Genomic DNA, 20,794 nt, shown 5'->3' with positions numbered 1-20,794 from the left:
AAAACTCAATTTTTATAATTATTAACTAAACTTTTTTCAAGGATATTGAGGCATTCGAAAGTACAAAGCTTCGAAAGCATTATATTTACCATTCACCATTGCAAAGTAGTTTCAGTCCACTAAAATGTTTGAAAAACAATTTAAACCCCATTTTTTAAGGATATACGATATATGATTTCAAAAGCATCGATGTACTTTAAACAACATTCAAAAAGTACTACACATTATCTTTTAAAATTCTTTAAATTTTTCCTAAATGAAGAAAATCTCCCAAACTGGCAACACTATCAGTATAACGATTATGATACTGCCGGAATCATCGGAGCATGAAACTGCGATAAAACACAAAATCACATTTATATTGCTTCAGTATGGGATGGAAAAGCGAATTTAAATGCAAAAACGAATTAAAAAAATTTAATTTTTAATGATCTGGTTAAAAATAAAAGCGTAGAAATATATATGAACATATTTGTGTACACTATTGGCAAAAATAATAGGTCTATGTACATATATTTTTTACATAAAAGTATTCAAATTTGAGTACAAAATGATTATGCAATATTGCAAGGATTTATTAGTTACATATCTGAATTGAAGAATCAATATTAATAACCAGGGAAACCGAAAACATGCTCTAAAAAAGGTGTTTTAAGCGCTTTAAATATGTTAAATATACTCTTAAAATTTAAAAAATATGCTCTAAAAATAAAATTTTCCATTATTTTTTAACATTGAAAAGCTCAAAAAGACAGAAATTGTAATGAAATAATAATTGTTTAGTGTCATATTTCATCCTACACGATTTTTTATAATTGATTCATCTCATAGTTTGAAGAACTAGTTTAATAGAATTCCGTTTTACGTTCAGATAACCAATAAATAACATGAAACTATTTGGACCCCAAAAAACATATTTCAAACGACAAAGTTTGACATATTTCTTCCAATTGTATTCATAGCTTCTAAACTGACATTTTAATCGGTGTTGTCATAAATTCCATTAATTAGTTTTTTTAACTATAAACATGGATTGGTCTCATGAAATCAAAAGTAATCGGTTTTATGTCTGATTTAAAATGTAATGCTTTATTGAACAAAAAACTATAACATTGGTGAGAGTAATGTATTTTTTGCAGTTTTTAAGTTCTACAAACGAATTTTTTTTTTTTCAAAATTGTAAAATAGGCTAAAAAATTAAAAATAAAAAATAAAATTTTATTTTTTTTAAATAAAGTTTTGAAAATGTACAAAAACGAAAAAGCGAAAACTTCAAAATATGCACTAAAAGAGTAAAATATGCTCTAAAAACTCGAAAATATGCCTTAAATATGCTAAAAAAGTCAAATCATGCAAAATTATGCTCTTATGGGTAAAATATGCTCTAATAAATCGATGCCAAAATTCTTAAATTGGTCTGAAACGTGTAAATATCTTATCCATGAGTCCATACGACGCACCACAAAAAACATGCATTTGCAAATTTTGGTTTCCCTGTTAATAACAAATGTAGTTCCATTACTGCAATTTCAAAAAACTTATCTAATATAAACGTTGCATACAAAAATGCTTTTATACATATCTTAAAAAGACTACATATTGTTCAAGAATATTTTTAATTTAGTAACTTATTATAATTTCATCAAACATATGTAATTTTTTAAGTCGTAAAAAAGTAAACATATGTACATACATAATGTAGGTAATCTAGCCATACTATAAAAAAATGTTGTTTAGCTGTTTTCCCGTATATGTACGTTTAACAACTAAAACGGGTTATGGTTATGAGACTTTAATTGTTATTGATTTTAAAGTAAAGTGAAGGTATATTTACAGAACTAATATTTAATAATTATTTTCCATGGGAAATCAGTAGCAGCAACTAGTTATGATCTATCTATTGGTAACACAGGCCAACGACGAAAAAGCTTTATTAATAATTTGCATTAATTCCATTATTATATAATAATGGAATTAAAGGGCGTATCACCCACCAATCACATTTATATCTTTTAGATATTTAGTGACTATATAATACATTCTTGAAAAAGTTAGGATAACAGAATTACTTTAATTGGTGGCACAAAGGCTCTGTACTACTAAATTTATATTTTTGTATTTTAACGGTGAAGAATTATAACATTATAAACTTATCATCCAACAAGATATAAAATACAGAAATTGGCTAAAAATGATTACAACTTCCAGATCATTTACAACCTTAAAAGTTTATAAAAATAAAACATTTTTGAGTAATTACATAAAAATATAATCAATATGTTCATCGTGCAGAGAAACCCATAGTTCTATTTGAAACCAATTAATTATTAAATTTGTCACGTTAAAAAAAAATAAATAAAATATTAAAATTGAGTTGAAAAAGTTTTTTCCATTGATATTTTGGTTTATATTAATTTAGCCCGGAAGCTTAACAGTTAATAAAATGTTATTAAAAAAATGTGTATATATGTACATACACACATACATAAATACGCGCATATTTTTATTTTAAATCATGTATGTATGTATTTAAATTTTCTCTAACTAAAAGTATCTACAATTTCTGAAAAGTAATTCTGATATTTGTATAAAATCATAATTCAAGTATGACGAAATACCTTTCCCTTTATTATCATCTGCAAGTAAATATTAATATTTTAATTTTTATTAAATATGAGTGAAGGCAAAAAGATGTCATGTTTATATCTTGACAACTAAGTTTAAAGTCTTGATCAAATATTAGCTTATTTACTTATTTAAGTAAACATTTAATAACTACATACAGTGAATCAATTAAGTAATTTGCCTATGTAAAATTTTATAAATTTTAAGAAAAAACTTTATCTGAACAATTATTTTTAACAAAATAAAGTAAGAATATCTTATATTTTAATTTTCTACCATAAAAAGTAAAATCGTGATATTAATTAACGAGATTTTTGATAAAATGTGAACGTATTGTTAATTTTTAAGGTCAATAAAGTATTTTGCTTTTTTAGGTTTTTTGTTATTTTTTTTAATATTGCTGCATTATTTTATAAAATTTAATATTTTTATTACTCCTATATATTAGAATAACATTTTTTAGATATTTTAGTAGTGGAACGACTAAGTTTGGACATTTCTTAACCGATTTATTATCCTATATACTTATAAGAATTTTTCAATATTTGACTTAACATGAAATCTATCGTTTCTTTGATTTAATTTCGAAAATAATAAGTAATTTCGAATTGGATACATGATATATTAGGAAATCAATTGATTTGGACCTAGAAAAAAATATTAGTGGGTTATAAATCTATAGATTATAACAAAAATAATCTGGGTTTTTGGTCATTTTGTATTGATAAACAAAAACTACATTACGGAAACCCCATCTATTTGGGGAGTACAGTGTGAATTTTATTTAGAATTGTATAATATTGATTCTTATTCAATAAAGCTAACACTAAGTACCATCCTAGCCACTCTAAGTGTGGGGATATCACCGTATACCACTATAGAACTATTACATGCTAGAATTTTGATATTCTACCTCATATTTTGAATGCATTATTTTATGAATAAAATACAGTAGGCGTAGCTGGATTTGGATAGTTATTCTTGATTTGGGTTCTAACTATATATAAGTGTATGTATTAGCTGAAAAATATTGCTTTTGTGGATCTTAGATGATGAGATTTTTCCCGTACCACACGATAGTTCACTTTATATTGTTTCCAAGCAACCTAAGGTCTGTTTAGAGGTCTAAATTTAAACATAGTGTTCTTTTAAGTTCGTTTATGGACTTTGGAGAAGATAAATGAGGGCTTCAATGGTTTTTGCTTGGATACAAGTCGCTCTCCTTTGGCAGTTAAAGACAACTCAGTGCGTTTTTTTATAATTCTTTGTGTTATTTCATCAATTTCTATATTTTATATTTTTTAATGATTGATTAAACATCTCATAATTGAATTTCATTGATTTATACTTGTTCTAAAAATCTAAACTAATTTTTTATATTGGAATTGCCTCATTATTTTCCTTTAAACATTTTTAAGGCAATAACTTCACATTTTCACACAATGAGGATATGATTTTGGAAAATTCCAATTGAAAAATACTTAACACGTGTCCTTTTAACAATAAAACAATAAATTCCAAAAAGCAATTAAAAAATAATTTGAAAAATCCAACGAAATTAACTGGAAATTTCAATATGCAAAATACTTTATTGACGTGCAAATTCTGATGAAAAATAATAAAATGCAACAACAAATGCACCAAAATGTTTATTTTAATATTTTTTCTTGGTTTTCCCATTCTACACAATCTCTATTTTCAATTGGAAAACATAAATTTACTTTTTACCTGTTTTTTTGAATTTTATTTATGAACAAAAAACAAAATTCTCTTAAAAAAGGTAGGCAAAAAACTTAGTTGATTCACTGTACATATTTTAGGTAATGTTTTTCGAGTGTCTCATTATTTGGTTTAGCTTTTTCAATGTAATCTACAAAATTACATTGAACTTGGTGTAATATTTAAAAGTTCCAACAAAAAGTGTAGACGGGTCTCCTATTTTGATGAAATTTGGTTCATACATAATTTTTTTCATTTATTCAATTTTTAAAGTTCTCGAAAGTTTTCAAATTTGTTATGGTTTTGATTTTATCGAATTTCAAAGTTAAAATTTTTTAAGATTTTTTCTCGAAGGCAGGAGGGAAGTTTATCTTTAGAAAATTGACTTAATGAAACTATCCATATTATTATATTATTTCAATGAGAATTTCAAAAGGTACGAAACATATTTAATATATTTTATAACGTCGTTTTTACTTTAATTTTGAATTATGACTGTTTTAATGTAATGTAATGCTTTAATGTTCAAATATATACATACAAATTATTATATGTTTTCTTAGTTTTAGTTTAAAAAGTTTTTCAACAGTACTGAAATATTAAACATATTATGTTTGAGTTCAATATATCATTAAAAATATTCCATAAATGAAAGTCTACTTATTTCGGTATGTGCCTAATGAAAGAAACATATTGTTAAACAACTAGAATAAAAAATGTGGCCATAATATGTGAAATGTCTGACACTTAAGAAGACATATGTATGTACATACATACATAGATAAATTGTCGGTATGTGGGTATTTTTACTACTTAAGTAAACGCTTATTAATATCATTTTGAAGGTCTCACACAAAGCAACCCAGTCAAATGAATGTATTCAAAACAATTCATTCACATACATGAACACATACATATTTATGTTGGAGTGTTTACCTAATCGAAGTTCCCTGTAGAAATATTTAAAAAATTCCAAACCGGTATAAAAAAGTGCTTTCTTCCTTCAATGAAAGGTTATCCCTATATCAATTTTATAACATTTATTTTCAGAATGCAGGATGGAAACTCGAAAAAAACTTTAGAAAAGAATCCTCGTTATCCACTTAACTTTAGATATTATCGAATAAAAGGAGACCCAGCTCACAATGTCTTACAAAAACTTTATTCAAGTTTGATTGGCCACCCTAATATAAATTTCTAGTTTATCAATCATAATTGGTTAAATCAACTTTTAACTACAAAAGAACCAGTTATTTAAAGTATGCTGTTGTAGTAACTAAAAAGGTTTTTTAAATAAAAAACACTTGCTTTGCTTGGTTCTATTTAACACAAGTTGGCATTTTACTTTTAATACCACCACTTGCTGCTAAAAAAAGTCGAATGACGACAAAGCCGTAGAAAAATGCAAGTGTATTTTGCTTATTTTTTAAATAACTTAATAATAATGAGAGAAATAGAGAGAGAGAGAGAGAGAGTAGATAACACCTATATAAATTGCGTATAAGTGATGAGGTAATCCCCTAGAATTAAAATCATTAGAAAACGTTTATTAATGAAAACAACTTCCATTTTAAATATTGCCACAGTCTGAAACGGCAACAAATATGTATTGCATTTGTATGATAATTTAACTATGTATGTATACATACAAACATATCAATGTATTCAAGACAGTCGTTTAGTCGCCAGCACGTTATAAGCACACCTAAGAATTTCTTGCTGCCTTTAAAATGGTACAAGATGTGTTCGCTTTAAACTCGGCTTTTTTTTTGAGGAAGCGTTATGGAGCCGACACAATTTTTTTGGAACTAGATCTTTAATCAATGATGTTAAACTATTTTTTGTACAGGATGTCCAAAAATCAGCAGCTAACTTTCCATTTTGCCTGTACAATTCAATTAGGGATCTTTCTAAATTCTTATAATTTAGTTGTATGCAGAAATATACACATGAATGCGTTTTCTACTTCGATAAGAATTATTACAGAATAACCAATTTTTTTGAAGAAACATTGTATTTTTCTTAAAATTTATATTTTTACAGAATAAAATTAAATTTTAATTTATTTTAAATAAAAATTAAAATTCCATTTTTTGTGATTTAACAAAATTAATAGCATTTTGAAGAATTTTAAAATAGGAAACTAGAAAAAACAAACGGAACTCAAAATAATGTCTGAATTTTACAAATTAAATTATTCAAATATGAAATATTAATTATAGAGATTTTTGCAATATTTTAAAAGTCAAAATTTTTAAATATGTAAAAATAAATAAAAAGTTTGGGTGTAATTTTCACAATTATTGACAATTAGATTTCGAAAAAAATCATGAAATATTGTAAAACCTGTGATGTTATCGACGTTTTATGTACATATGTATGTGCGTTAGTAAGTTTTGCAATTGTACAATTTAATATTTACAATAGATACCACAATTTATAAACTCGTTAAAGAAATAGTTAAAAAGTTATAGACAATTTGGCTTGTAGTGCAACAAAATCTGGTTTTAATTGTAATTAATTTTATTTATTTTGTGAAAAGATAAAAACTTGCAATATAAAATACTTTCTACGCATCTATTATTTTACACAAGACAAGTTTGCCAACATCTTAAAAATAAAAAACGAAAGCAAAAGTATTTCTTTGTACATACGTATAATTAAACAAATACAATTAAATTTAAGTTTATAATGTTTTTTTAATATTTTTTCATATTTCCTAATGAGGAGACTTATTAGCCTAATTGATGCTCTAAAGCATTAAATGAAAAGATTTTATTACACCCTTTAATCCTTTTAATAAAAGCCAAATATTATCAATTAATGTGAAAGCTGCGATACGTGGAAAGAACATTTTAACGATACTTGGAAAGTAAATTCACGTTATTAATAAAGGATGGAAACGGAAAATTATTTTGATTCTGTGAACTCTTGAGAATATCAATATATTTTTGTTTTTTATCTAGTGTTTAGCTGACTATAAAACAACACATTTTAAAGAAATTGTTAAAAATTTCTTAAAAATTAATAAATAATGTAATAATTTTTCAAATGCAATTGTTACAGCTCATAAAATAACAACAAAAACTTAAACATTTGTACTAATACCAACTTTAAAAAATATATGTATATATATATATTAGTATTTTAATATAAATTAGCAGGTCGTCGACTAATTAATTAAAAAATCACATTAAAAGGTAACAATTGCAACTACTTTTACTTAAACACGTTATTTAAAGGTTTTTTGATATTTTTCTGTGAAAATATTATCCAAAAATATCGAAAATATTGAAAAAGATTTTTGCAAAACTGTAGAAAACGCAATTAAGTGCCGGTCGGCGTGTTGCTTTAGTTTGTTCAAAATTAGTTCGTTCAAAATAAGTATCAGTGTGTATGTATAGAAGGTTGTATGAAGAGTAGGGGGAAAGCCAGCCACAAAATAAATAAAATAAAAAGGCTTTAAAATATGTTGGAGGAAATAAAGATAAAAAACGGTGAAATGAGCTTTTAAGTATGTCCGCATTCGTGATTGAATGAAATTTCATATCGAAAGCAGATTTCGATTGTAAAATGAAATAAAATGTATAAGACTCATTTTTAAATATAGAATATATTATTTTTTTATTGCAAATAACGGCAGAAAATCGGATAGAAGTAAGAGTATTATATTGAACTATTGCGAACCGTATATTTATGCATATTTAAAAGCTTGTCATATATCGATATTAATATGAGTATCAGAGTAATTTTCGGAAGAGTGCCATTTATGGGAACTTCGGTAAATTATGGAACGAACTCAGCAGAATTCGAGAGAGTGAATAATTTCAAATAATTTTTGTTGAATTTATCTTGATTTTTAAACGACTTTTATAATGAATCACAGGGCGTAGGATCAATTATGGATTAATCCTTTTTGATGTGTTACAAACGGAAAAAAATATTTTTGAAAAATGTATGCATGAGTGATTTTTAGACAGATTAGATCTAAAAGCAACACATAAGGAAATAATAATAAAGTATTTTATAAATTATTTTCACCCATAAAATATTTTTCATTGATAAAAACCTTGGGAAAATACGATTGAACAACAATTAGATGTTACGTTGGGTTACACAAAGTGTTATTTTAATAGATTACTGAAATTTCTTAAACCTTGTACATCCATCCATTGTATTGATTACAGGTATTTCTTAATGTAAAACCACCTAGTCTTTTACTCATAATGTTTATTAATATTTCAGGTAAATAAATACTAAACTCCGATTTCTATTCATTTTAACAGGACAGGATGATTGTATGTTCTTGCGAATGTACATAAGTACATACACATTTATCACTAAAGAAGTTTTAAATATTACATCTCATGCACAATACGTCAGTTTTAAAGAAAAGTGCGTAAACATGAACAGGTGGAAATGCTTTTTTGTTATTTTTAAATACATAATGTGGCAATTGCCATTTATCCTAAATTTGCAATTCAATCTTCTACAAATATACATAAAATATAGATATGTATGTATTTATATAAGAAAGTAAACTAATAATTAAATACAGTAGTTTTCCGATTTAACGAACCCATATGTTGTCAGGCCTGTTCGTAAAATTGAAAAGTTCGTTATATACAGTACTAACTAAAACGTGGGTTTTTGGTAGGAAAATAATTAAAAATAGGCACATAAAATATTTTTTAAATGTATTTTATAAAAATTAATTCTTTTTTTATAAAAATAGCACAAAACACAAAATTCCGAATCTTATATACCCACCTTCAAACCACATTTGCGTCGAATTTAATCGCTGTATTTTTAATTCAGTCATGAGCTTTAAAGTTATTTCTCGAAGTTCATCGCTATACTCGTATTTGTAAGCGAGTAATGAGCGTTGAAGTAATTTTCTTAAGGGGGCCTGATATGGAGGGTAAGGTCAATTATGGACCGATTCCCATAAAATTTGTTAGAGATTTCGGTTAGTATAGAACATGTTTGTATCGAATTTCATCGGCGTACTCGTATTGTTAAGCGAGTATTGAGCGTTAAAGTCATTATCTGAAGGACGGACGGACATAGCTACATCGAACTAAAATTTAATAAGAACCCAGAATGTGTTACAGTTTTGGGTATAAAAGCACCGCTTAAAACAACGGTATATTTTTGCTACAACTTAGGTTATTTGTTTTTGATAAATGTCATTTTATCTTCATTTAAATAATAATATTTTTATTAGTTCGTTAAACAGAGTACAAAAAACAAGTTTTGTTCGTTATTTAAGGTAGTCAATAGGAAAAATTAGCTTGTTCGTTAAATGCGATGTTCGTAGAATTGAATGGTCGTTAAATCGGAAAACTACTGTACATGTGTATTTATGAATAATGAACATATCTACATATGTACATTTGTAAAGGTATAAAGCAATAATAAATACTCGTCAAATTTACAATATGATTTTATTTATTCGTATTATTGCAGTATTGTGATAATATGTGAATTTATATGTAAATTATTTTTCTCCAAGTAAAAAATAATAATGTTTAAATTGTTTATGATGACTCGCTTTTATACATAAACAAAAAAATATTTATCAAAATAATTATATTCAACAAGATCACAGTGAGTCACTGTTATGAGTGGTATACATATGTATGTAGTATGTATGTATATATTATGTACACGCTTGCATACATACATATGGTAAATATTGTTAGGTTAGCGCAGTTTATTTGGAAACAGTAAACTAAAGAAAGAGTTTATTTCTTCTTTACATTTTTCTCCACTTTTTCCTATCTGCTGTGGTGCACTAATGAAGGTTTTTGTTTAAAAGAAACATTCTAAACTTTTAACAATGCTAAAACTTAAAAATCAATAGATTAATTATACATTTGATACATATAACTATATAATTATATTAGTAGACATACACACATTTGTACACAGCTATATGCATTTATATAAATATGATTGAGCGTAGGCAACCCTTGCGTTAAGGTCACAATGACCACAACTTATATTAATGTTAATAATGTCATTAATATCATCGACAAAAGCAATAAAATGGCAAAGTGTTAGAGAGAAAGTGTAGGTACACATTAAAATATTAAACGCATTCGTATTAATAAATGAACATTACATACTTTATTTACTTTTCGTTACTTAATAGCAGTTTAAAACTGAATAGAAAAAAGTAATGATATAAAGAATAAAATAATTACACTCAATGGACTTGGCAATTTAAACCCTATTTATTATATTCGTAATAGTTATCTATATGGAATGTTCAACATATCAAATTTAAACCAATTTTAAAAGTATATAAAGAATTAATTCTTTCGAGCTTTTGATATGTAAATATATATCTATAATAACAAACGAACACTAATCGATGTTCATAAACCACATATGTATTTATGTAAACCTTACCAACAAGTTTTCATCATACTTTTTACTACCGTTCACTTCATATCGAATAGAAACACAGGTGTGTTTTGTGGTTTTAAATTCGAGTATAACCGTATTTTAGATGTCTGTATTTACATATCGTAAGCATAAACCTAAAAAGGCATAATTCCTATTTAATATTTGAGAAAACATGAAGATATTGCAGATAGTAATTTTAATTTTTAGTTTATTTTGAACGGATGGACATTAGGGTAATAACTTTTTTGGAGTGGCACTTTTTTGTCCTGATAATAAAAAGTTATATTTTAATTCAATTTGGTGAAAAAACCTTCCGCACCGAAAGCAATTTCATATAAATGTATAATATTGTCTAAAATATGAAACATTATCGCAATTTATTAGAAAGAACAATTTTATCTTAAAACAAAAAAATGCAAAAGTGTTGCAAAATTATTTACTGTTCTCGTTGAGAAAAAGTAGTATTTATACAAAACTTCATCGCGTTTGGTGCGGGAACTTTTTTCACAATTGCGAAAAAATAATATATTCCTTAACATCTGTTCGTGCCCTATAAGGTCTTGCTATGGTATTTTTGATATTTTGCAAAAAAATTACAAAAAGTTAACCCCCTAATGGACATGTTTTATAATATCTACGAATAATAATTGAAAAAGTAAATAAAAATCTTTATAAATTCTATTTTGATTTTCTATATAAAATATTATCGCAATTTATTAGAAAATCCATAACAACGTTATAAAGAACTATTTTATCTTAAAGATAATGTAACAAAAATGCAAAAGTGTTGCAAAATTATTTACTGTTCTCGTTGAGAAAAAGTAGTATTTCTACAAAACTTCATCGCGTTTGGTGCGGGAACTTTTTTCACAATTGCGAAAAAATAATATATTCCTTAACATCTGTTCGTGCCCTATAAGGTCTTGCTATGGCATTTTTGATATTTTGCAAAAAAATTACAAAAAGTTAACCCCCTAATGGACATGTTTTATAATATCTACGAATAATAATTGGAAAAGTAAATAAAAATCTTTATAAATTCTATTTTGATTTTCTATAATATGAAAATTTATTTTGTTGAAAAAAAGAAATATTAAAAATGAATTGATCACAAATTCGTTAGTCATAAATTATTTTATGAAAATATTAAACTACTATAAACGTTTTTAATCTAGCTACTTACGTCTTATAGCCCCTAATTTTTAACAATACCGATTTGTAAAGTTTTTTTTATCACATTTTAATAATTGCAACTCACCTAAAACGAAACAAGAATAATAATTTTTATTAGTTTTATTAAGATTTTGTTAAATTATTATTTTATAATAGTCTTTATACAATTGAAAAAAGATCCGTTCTATAATTAGTTTACTTTATAAACAATACGCAGAAGCATACAGAAAATTACCAAAAATATAAATTTAACATAAAAAGCAGCTTAATATATATACATATCTGTGTATTTGTGAAGGGTTAATCCCTTTTTACTTAATTGTATATACATTTATCTAAAAAATTCTTTAAATATTTGTGCTGAAAAAAAAAAAAATTGATAAATGTAAACATACTTTTCAGTACTACATACTACATACATAGTTATTGTAAGAATCCATATCGACTTTATGAATAAAAATAAAACTCGCAAACGATATTTGTTATCAAATGCAAAATTTATGCTATGCAATTTTTTTTGTTTGTCAATATTTTTAAACATTTCCCATAGAAAAATTAAATAGGCTTTAGTAAAATTTTCAATATAACTGTACATACATACATCGTTGAAAAGCTTTAATAATTCAAAATATATTATTCTATTCAATATTAAACCACAACCATTAATTTAATAAGTTATTTTTTTATGAAACTGAAAGCCATAAACCAAGTCATTTTATTGATTTTTTTAACAAACCCAGATGAAATAAATTTAATTTAAAAGAACCAAATTATTTCCTACCATATCTGGCCTTGTAAACACTTGATGAGCACACATAGTATCTTTCAATGAGACAGTTTTATCTGGAAATATTATTGACTTCCCAGTCACTGCACTATCAGTTTTCTGTGCACACAATGTTGTGGTTGAATTTACTTTGGAGGTATGAGATAATCGTTTCATATGAGTCCATACTTGGTGCCACGGCACATCTTTCTGTTTCAATATAAGAAAATATACAAATGAAATAAACAAAAAAATAATCAATAAAAAATAAACAATTAACCAATTTTATTTTGTCAAAAAATTAAGAATTTAACATTTTCTATATATACTTATTAGTTCATTTTTATCACACTATTTGATAACAATTGTGCTACTTGTGTTTAGATTCCCTAAAGTAAATTACATAAATACATATGTATGTATAGTAAAACAAGTAAGAAATTACAGTCGGGCGTGGCCGACCATATGATACCCTACACCAGTTATGAATATTAAATGTGATTTATTTTTCATAATAAAGCATTTATCTTCAATATTCCCTTGTTCCGATACATTTAAGCAATTTATGGATGAAAAACTAATTTTCTGAAAGAGGCTTTATATGGGGGCTAGGGGCAAATATGGACCAAGCCCGATAAAATTTTGTGAATATATTTATATTGACATAATATTTTATTGTGCTGAATTTCATCGCGATATTTGTGTTTATAAGTTAATTTGGGACATTCAAGTAACTTTCTGAAGGGGACTTTGCATGGGAGCTAGGGTCAAATGTGGCCCGATCTTTATGAAATTTGGCAGGGTCATCAAGACTTCTATAAAACTTAGTTGTGCCGTATTTTATCGATATATCTGTATATTTAACATAATTATGAGCTCAGAAGCCCTTTTCGGGGGGTTCTGTTGTATGGGGGCTAGGTGAAATAATGGACCGATTTTAACCATTTTCAATAGGCTTCGTCCTTGGGTCAAATAAAACGTGCGTGCCAAATTTCATCCAATTATCTTGAAAATTGCGACCTGTACCTTGCGCACAAGGTTTACATGGACAGCCAGCCAGCCAGCCAGACGGACGGACGGACGGACGGACGGACATAGCTTAATCGACTCAGAAAACGATTCTAAGCCGATTGGTATACTTTAAGGTGGGTCTAGGACGAATATTTTTGTATGTTACAAACATCAGCACAAATCCAATATACCCTCCCCACTAAAGTGGTGTAGGGTATAATGATGTCATAATACTAATAATTAATTTGGTTGATGTATAACCAAGTTTTTATTCTATTTATTAATTAGAAAACTAAATTGTTTTCAAGAATAAATAAGAAATTAACAACAAATTTGACTGATTCATTTTCTATTATCAGAATATAAAAGAATTTAATAAGTTTCGCAATCATATTTACGGTGAATTAAATTCCAATACATATTGTCGTTTGGCAAATTAGTTTGATAGTGTACATTATTGTTTTAGTTATTCTATATATATGTATATAGGAATACCTCTCAATCGATTCGCATTAATGTACTGAACACGAGAAAAGTAAAAAATATATTTTTTTTGAAATAGTCCTCAGTTCCCTACCAACAATTGAAAATCTGTGCAATATACACGTACATATACATATGTATGTACATGTGCATATGTGTATATGTTTATACATAATTACATATGTATGTATGCTTAAAAACATGCTCATTTTATTACAAATGAATAACTTAACATAAAAGGCTTTCCCCAAACGATAAAAACCTCACAAAAACAAGAGAATTTAAAATGTGTGTTTTATGCTAAACTAACAAATTAACATGCACTTGACTGCTTATAATGACAGACAAACAATTGAAAGACCCCAAAAGTACAACGATAAAACAAAAATAAAAACTCTAAAATGCAATTGGCAAGTGCAATACCAGAAGCTTTAGCGGTGAGAAGTATGTAGTATGTTGGCTGGTGCTACCAGCAAACGGAAGTTTATAAAATGATTACATTTTACAAACGGTTCTTTTGTTATTTGCCTAATAAATGGAATACACGATTATATGTATTTGTAGTTGTTGGTTTTGTTGTTATGACAGCCGCCACCCAACCATCAACAAAAAATAAATCAAATCGACAGCCACAACAAATCCGATGAATTTGATGTACCCAAACGGCAAATTGAACAAAAGAAAAATTTAAATATAAAAATATTCACATGCATACATATGTTTGCATGTACGTATATATGTACAAAAATTTGTTTTAATACAACTGTAAACAAATCATTAAACGGAAATAACAATTAAACTAAAATGAATATATTTATTTTTTTATATGTATGTAAAACATACATACACATAAGTACATACGTGCTTATATTCTTACATATGAACGTACATAAGTATGTACATACGAATGGACATATTATGTACGTACATATGTACATATTCACATGTTTACGATATACATACACTTACATACAAGTTTCTTGATATGTAGAAAATATGCGATTGTCCACTTGTGATACAGTGAGGGAGTCCTTATATGTCAGATAGCACAAAAACATCTAGTTATGTGATGTATGTATGTATAGCTTTATTGGAACATGAAAGGGAAATACATATAATAAAATAATACATATGTATGAAAGTAAAAGATTCGCAACATTTGCATTTTATATGTAGTTTACATAGAATATGGATATTTGTATTTAAATTTTAAAATAACATGAACTTTTTTCTTTGTCTGGCGTATAATTTAGATATCCACACATTTTGAGGTTCATTTAAGGGGTTAATCTCTCAGTAGCATTACAGGAAGTATAAGGGTATCATATTCATCATAATGACTTTATATGTATGTACATTTTATTCGCATTTGTTTTTATTTAATTCGTTGTTTAAAAAGAGGTCATGTGTGATATCATTGTTTATTTGTTTCTTTCATTAATTTCCAGTGAACAACAAACACATAATGCATCTTAAAAATCTTTGCTCCTACATACAGTTTAACGAGGTTATAACGAATTTACTGTACTACTATTCACGAGTACAGCATTATTATAATATTCCGAACCCAAAAATCTTAAAACATTTTTCCCACAATTTATAATTTGACAGTTACTTGTATTTAAACATTTTATGTACACAAATGTATTTACAAATGTAAGTACGTGTAAAGTGCGTAAATTAAATACATACATACGTATAAATGTGTAGATTTATCGTAACATGAAATGAAAAATCAGAACTTTAAAGTAAAGCGTTTTTTAAATAAGATAACACAAGTAAAACTTCTTATTAATGTATTTATACATATGTATCTCATTTATTCGATTAATTAATTATTAGAATAATGAGGCGCCTTTAACTTTTCAGTTACGATATCTAAGTATTATGTATAGACGTATATAATATATACATACGTCTGTACTCAGACAATATTTGGCATACGTTTACATATACATACATATGTATATCCACATGTATGTACATTTCTATTAAAATTTTTGCAATTTTTTTCATATTTTACGGCTCAATGCCCTTTTTGTACACATTAAAACTACCTACATTACATAGTATATGGATATAACATATGTATTTGTTTGTATTTTACTTGCTGTTTATTTAACAACCATTTTAAAGAATTCTTTATAGTTAAAATTTAGCAAGTATATACATATATGTATTTGCTATGTCTTCCAACATTTTTACTTGATGCGTCCACACCTGCATCGAAATATTGATTTACGAACTTACTAATCTTTAATAACATTTTATTTCCTTTCATTAGATAAATTCATTTTAAATTTTGTTTTAAAATTTAGAATATACAAGTACGTACATTATACCCTTATTTCGTCAAAACTCTGGGATTTCGTTCTTAGTGTAAATGTATATAGATTCTGTTTTAAGATGTACATATGTATGTATATTCATTTCGTTTCTTTTGTTAAAGTTTTTACCGCTTTTTTCTTTTTGCATTCGCAAATGGTTTTTTGTTGTTTGCTCAAGGCATTATCGTCATGCAAACATTACTTCCACTGACAACAGAATGCAACTACAATAGAAACATTAAATTTATTGTTCATTTCTTATAAAAAGTGTATGAAAAAATTAAAAAATAAAAATAAAAAAAAACATGCAGCCGTATTTCTGCAAACAATAATCGTTGATTGCAAGTTCTTTGTATCTCTAGTATACCATTTCCAATTGAAATATTTCATTACACCACTACGTAGATATAGCATGTACGAGGGTTTTAGCAATTCTCATTTAATAATTGTGAATGTACATTATCATCTATGTATGTTGAAGTTTAAAATACAAAATAATGGAGTTAATACTAATAATAATGCATTCGTCCAATACTTTATGTTAGCAAAGAGCTTGATCAAAAAATTATGGAAAATTCTATTCTGGTATTTAGATCAAATAAAGTTTTTTGTAAATTAACGGTAAATAAATATTAATTTGTTCCTTTGTTAACGCACTTCAAACAGTTAAAACCGCTATTTCCTATTTTATAAACACGGTATTTTGCGAATAATAAAACATTGTTTATGCAGCAATAATAAATATGTTAATATATATATAAAGAAAGGATATATTTTTCTATATGTATGTACCTATGTGTATACAATAAAATAACTAAAAATCACATAACATAATGATTATAAAAATTCTTAAAATTTTTAACAGATTCCCATATTTTTTCTTGGTACATATTCGTGTTTTATAATTATTTATTTCCTTGATCACATTTCGGAGGAACATTGATGCGTTTATAAGAATTTATGTATACAATGTATGTGTCTGTCAATATGGTCATTATTTTTATCATTGTTTCATATTAAGAGGTTTTTATTAAGTATTCGAGGTATTTTTAGATACATTCATATGGATTTCGTAGTATGTATTTATATTTGATTCTACGTAAGCCACAAATAAAATGACCTTTTATCACGCACAAAAGACGTTGTGTTTCATTCTTAATATATTTTGAGTGTATTATGATGGTGAAGCAATACAAACATATAGGTATTAGCCCACATAAATTTAAGATTATTACTTTTTTCTGCTTATACGATATTACAATATTAAATAGGTTAATCGACTAATCGTATATAATCAGATGCCAAATATTTCTAAAATATGCCTGCTTTTTATTTAAATTCGTTCTTATAGCCGATTTTTTCTGAACAAACCTATGTACGTACATAACACTTAAGTACAACATTAACTAAAGATTTCATTTTCTGTAAATTGCATATTTTGTATGGTATCGGGAATATTTAGTGTTTTAAACTATATTTAACCTATTTATTCTTCGATGAAATAATTGTTCAGCTTCGGTGCTTATTTCAGCCACTATCATTCACACCAGTTATAATCACAGAAGAAATAAAAGTTAAAAAGAAAATAAATTAAATTCTTTATATCGCTCGCAAAATGTAAAATTGTCGCAACTCGAAAACCATAATATTTCATTTATGAAAAACAATCTTCCGTCTGAAATGTTTCAAAAAATTTAAAATTTATGAAAATATATATGTATTTTAGGAACTAAATACTTATTTATTTTAAATGAAAATATAGCAATTTGTTTTAAATTATGTTTAAAGTTGTGACGGTATTCCATTAACTGGACGATATGTGTGTATAAGAATATAAGTAGGTTTACAACTTGTATTCAAGAAATTAAAAACAAAGAAATTTGAAGAAAAAGTGAAGACTTTTGTTCGTTTTTACATTTTCTAGTGCTTTTAGTTTTTTATAAAATTGCGGCAATTTTTACAAATATTCAGAGCATAACTAAAAAAATTATTTAAATTTCTTTTTTAATACATACTATATTGTTTCTCACAAGAAACTGTGGAAAAATTAAAAGCGGCCAAACATATGTACACAATGTAACACAAATTCCACTAATAAATAACCTCAGGAAAATTACGAAATTTTCAATGCCATTGTAATTGGACAGTTTAAATATACATAATGCCATAAAAACAAAACTTTTTGCCACCTACACCATTTTATACAAATATCCAGTTGCCACAAAATTGGCACCTATTCATACCTAAATCATTAGCATATGTATGTATGTATGTATATCGGACATACATACATATAACAAACCAAATTAAACAAGGACTAGGGAATCATTATATGTACATATGTATGTGTAGTTGTCGTAAAGCAGTGTTTAATTATATATTTGAAATAAATACTTAATTATTTATTTATTTCAAAAATATAATTAAACACAACTTTACGACAACTAAACATTTTTACGTACAACTTAATTAATGCCGTCTATAGGATATATGTATGTACATACATACATATGTATATCAATATCTTAAGGATAAAGTTTTATAAATGCATTTACAGTGCGTAGAATACATTTATTGCAGTTGGATTTGGGTTTATTAGTGTTGATGTGAGGGTAAATATAAAAATGATGACGTGAATATACATTTTAACTACTCTTATTGTTTCGAACAAATATAATTTTTTATTAATCAATTGAAACTTTGACCTCGCTATTCTTCTTAATTTCGTATGTTTGTCGCATAAAACTAATTGAAGCGCATATATACATGATTCAATTGGTTAAAAAGTTATAATAATTTAACTGAAACTTATATCGAAAATGTGGTATAGTACTTATAGAGTATATAACTTCTACTTAACTACATACTTTTTGAAAAACATTTGTCGATGTGAATTAAAATGAAAAATATTATATTTTCGTATTTATTTAACTGTAATATCCGAAATTTTAAAAAGTATTACCTTATTTGGATCTAATATAGCTCTTTCCAGGCTATCTTCGCCGTTAAGAGTATTTATTATACTACCACAACTATCATTCAAATTTTGGTGTTGGGCGGAAGCTTCCAATCTTAACCTGGCACGTTCCACACGTGCCAATGTTGGACTATCCAATATAGAAGGAGCACGCGATGGGGGTCGTGAATTCAAAGTAGATGTACAACCCATTTGTTGTTTTTGCTGTGGTTGTTGGAGAGAAAACGTTGAAGACGATGATTGTTGTAAATGCTGATGTAATTGTGACGACGATGAATTAGTAGAGGTGGTGACTGGCTCCAATGTGTTACTAGTTGAAGAACTAGAGCCAGGAGTAGGCGTAGAGGATGCGTTTGAATGAACTAACATTTTTACTTTCTATCAATTCAAACGGATGAAAGAAAAATATATATTTTTATTTTGTTGTGCAATTTTTTATTAAGTATAGATTTTCTTTAGTGCAAATTTTGATTTTTTTATGTATCTTTTCATTCTTTTTTGTAATTTTATTGCATTTTTATATCCAATACACAAAATGCAACCTTACTTTAGAAACACTAAAAACAACAACTATGAATTATCTAGACAGCATTTTCTTTCTGTTCACTTTTATTTTGTATCCGTTTTAGTATTCTTTTTGATTTTCGTTTAAACTTAAACACACACAAACGCATGGGCACCGAATCCCACATTAATGCTTGTTTTCTTTTAATTTTAAACGAACAGACAAAACAATGGCGTTCGACGAGAATTCCAAATGTAGTTTTTAAAGGAAATTAAATATTCCAGACATGCCTTGTTGAAAAGATCCGAAGAGGAAATTTTCGTAATGAGATTTTAGCAGATACAATTTTATTTTTCTTTTAAAAATATTAGATGTATTTGTTAATTTATTAAACTGTCGTATTTCTTGTTCAACGCCTCGTTTTTAATTATATCTTTCAAAAAACGCAGCATTATATCTTTTAGCAAACGACCGTTTACGCGTGCAGCTCGTTGTTGACTGAACTATACTCGTTTAATAAAATTGCGAAAACAGGTTTCTTACATATGGTAATAATATCGAACTTCCAACTCAAACACACCCAATACATCTTGCCAGATTTCTCAATTATTTTTCATTTTGAAGTTTTCTTTTCACAAAATTGGAAACAGATACATATGATTATTATATAGTTTATTTAACTGTTATAAAATATAGTCGAAAATTCTTAAGTATAACAAATTGAAACAAAAGAGAAATATGTATAGTAATTTTATTAGTATGTACATATTAAAGTAAAACTAAAGGAAAACAAA

General features: G+C 26.5%; 1 protein-coding gene across 3 annotated transcripts in view; it reads right to left on the bottom strand.

Annotated features, from left to right (window-relative positions):
• LOC119604710 (probable serine/threonine-protein kinase DDB_G0278665) overlaps positions 1-20,505 on the bottom strand; it is a 28,704-nt gene extending 8,199 nt beyond the window's left edge. For 2 of the 3 annotated variants that reach the window (XM_037957495.1, XM_037957496.1), the window contains exons 1-2: positions 19,481-20,494; positions 12,713-12,907 (exon numbers count right to left, since the gene is read on the bottom strand). In XM_037957495.1, coding sequence (XP_037813423.1) covers positions 12,713-12,907; positions 19,481-19,864 — 579 coding nt within the window. In that variant the 5' untranslated portion in view covers positions 19,865-20,494. Of the gene's footprint in view, positions 1-12,712; positions 12,908-19,480 lie in introns of all 3 variants that reach the window. The other variant, XM_037957497.1, reaches the window with a different exon arrangement.
• Between the last annotated feature and the right edge of the window lie 289 nt (positions 20,506-20,794).

This window comes from Lucilia sericata, unplaced genomic scaffold (genome assembly GCF_015586225.1).
Source record: "Lucilia sericata isolate MDLA Ls3-8-SP2 unplaced genomic scaffold, ASM1558622v1 Contig000420F_arrow, whole genome shotgun sequence".
NCBI classification, from domain to species: domain Eukaryota; kingdom Metazoa; phylum Arthropoda; class Insecta; order Diptera; family Calliphoridae; genus Lucilia; species Lucilia sericata.
Note: the sequence above shows the minus strand (reverse complement) of the source record. Positions and strands in the feature narration are given on the sequence as shown.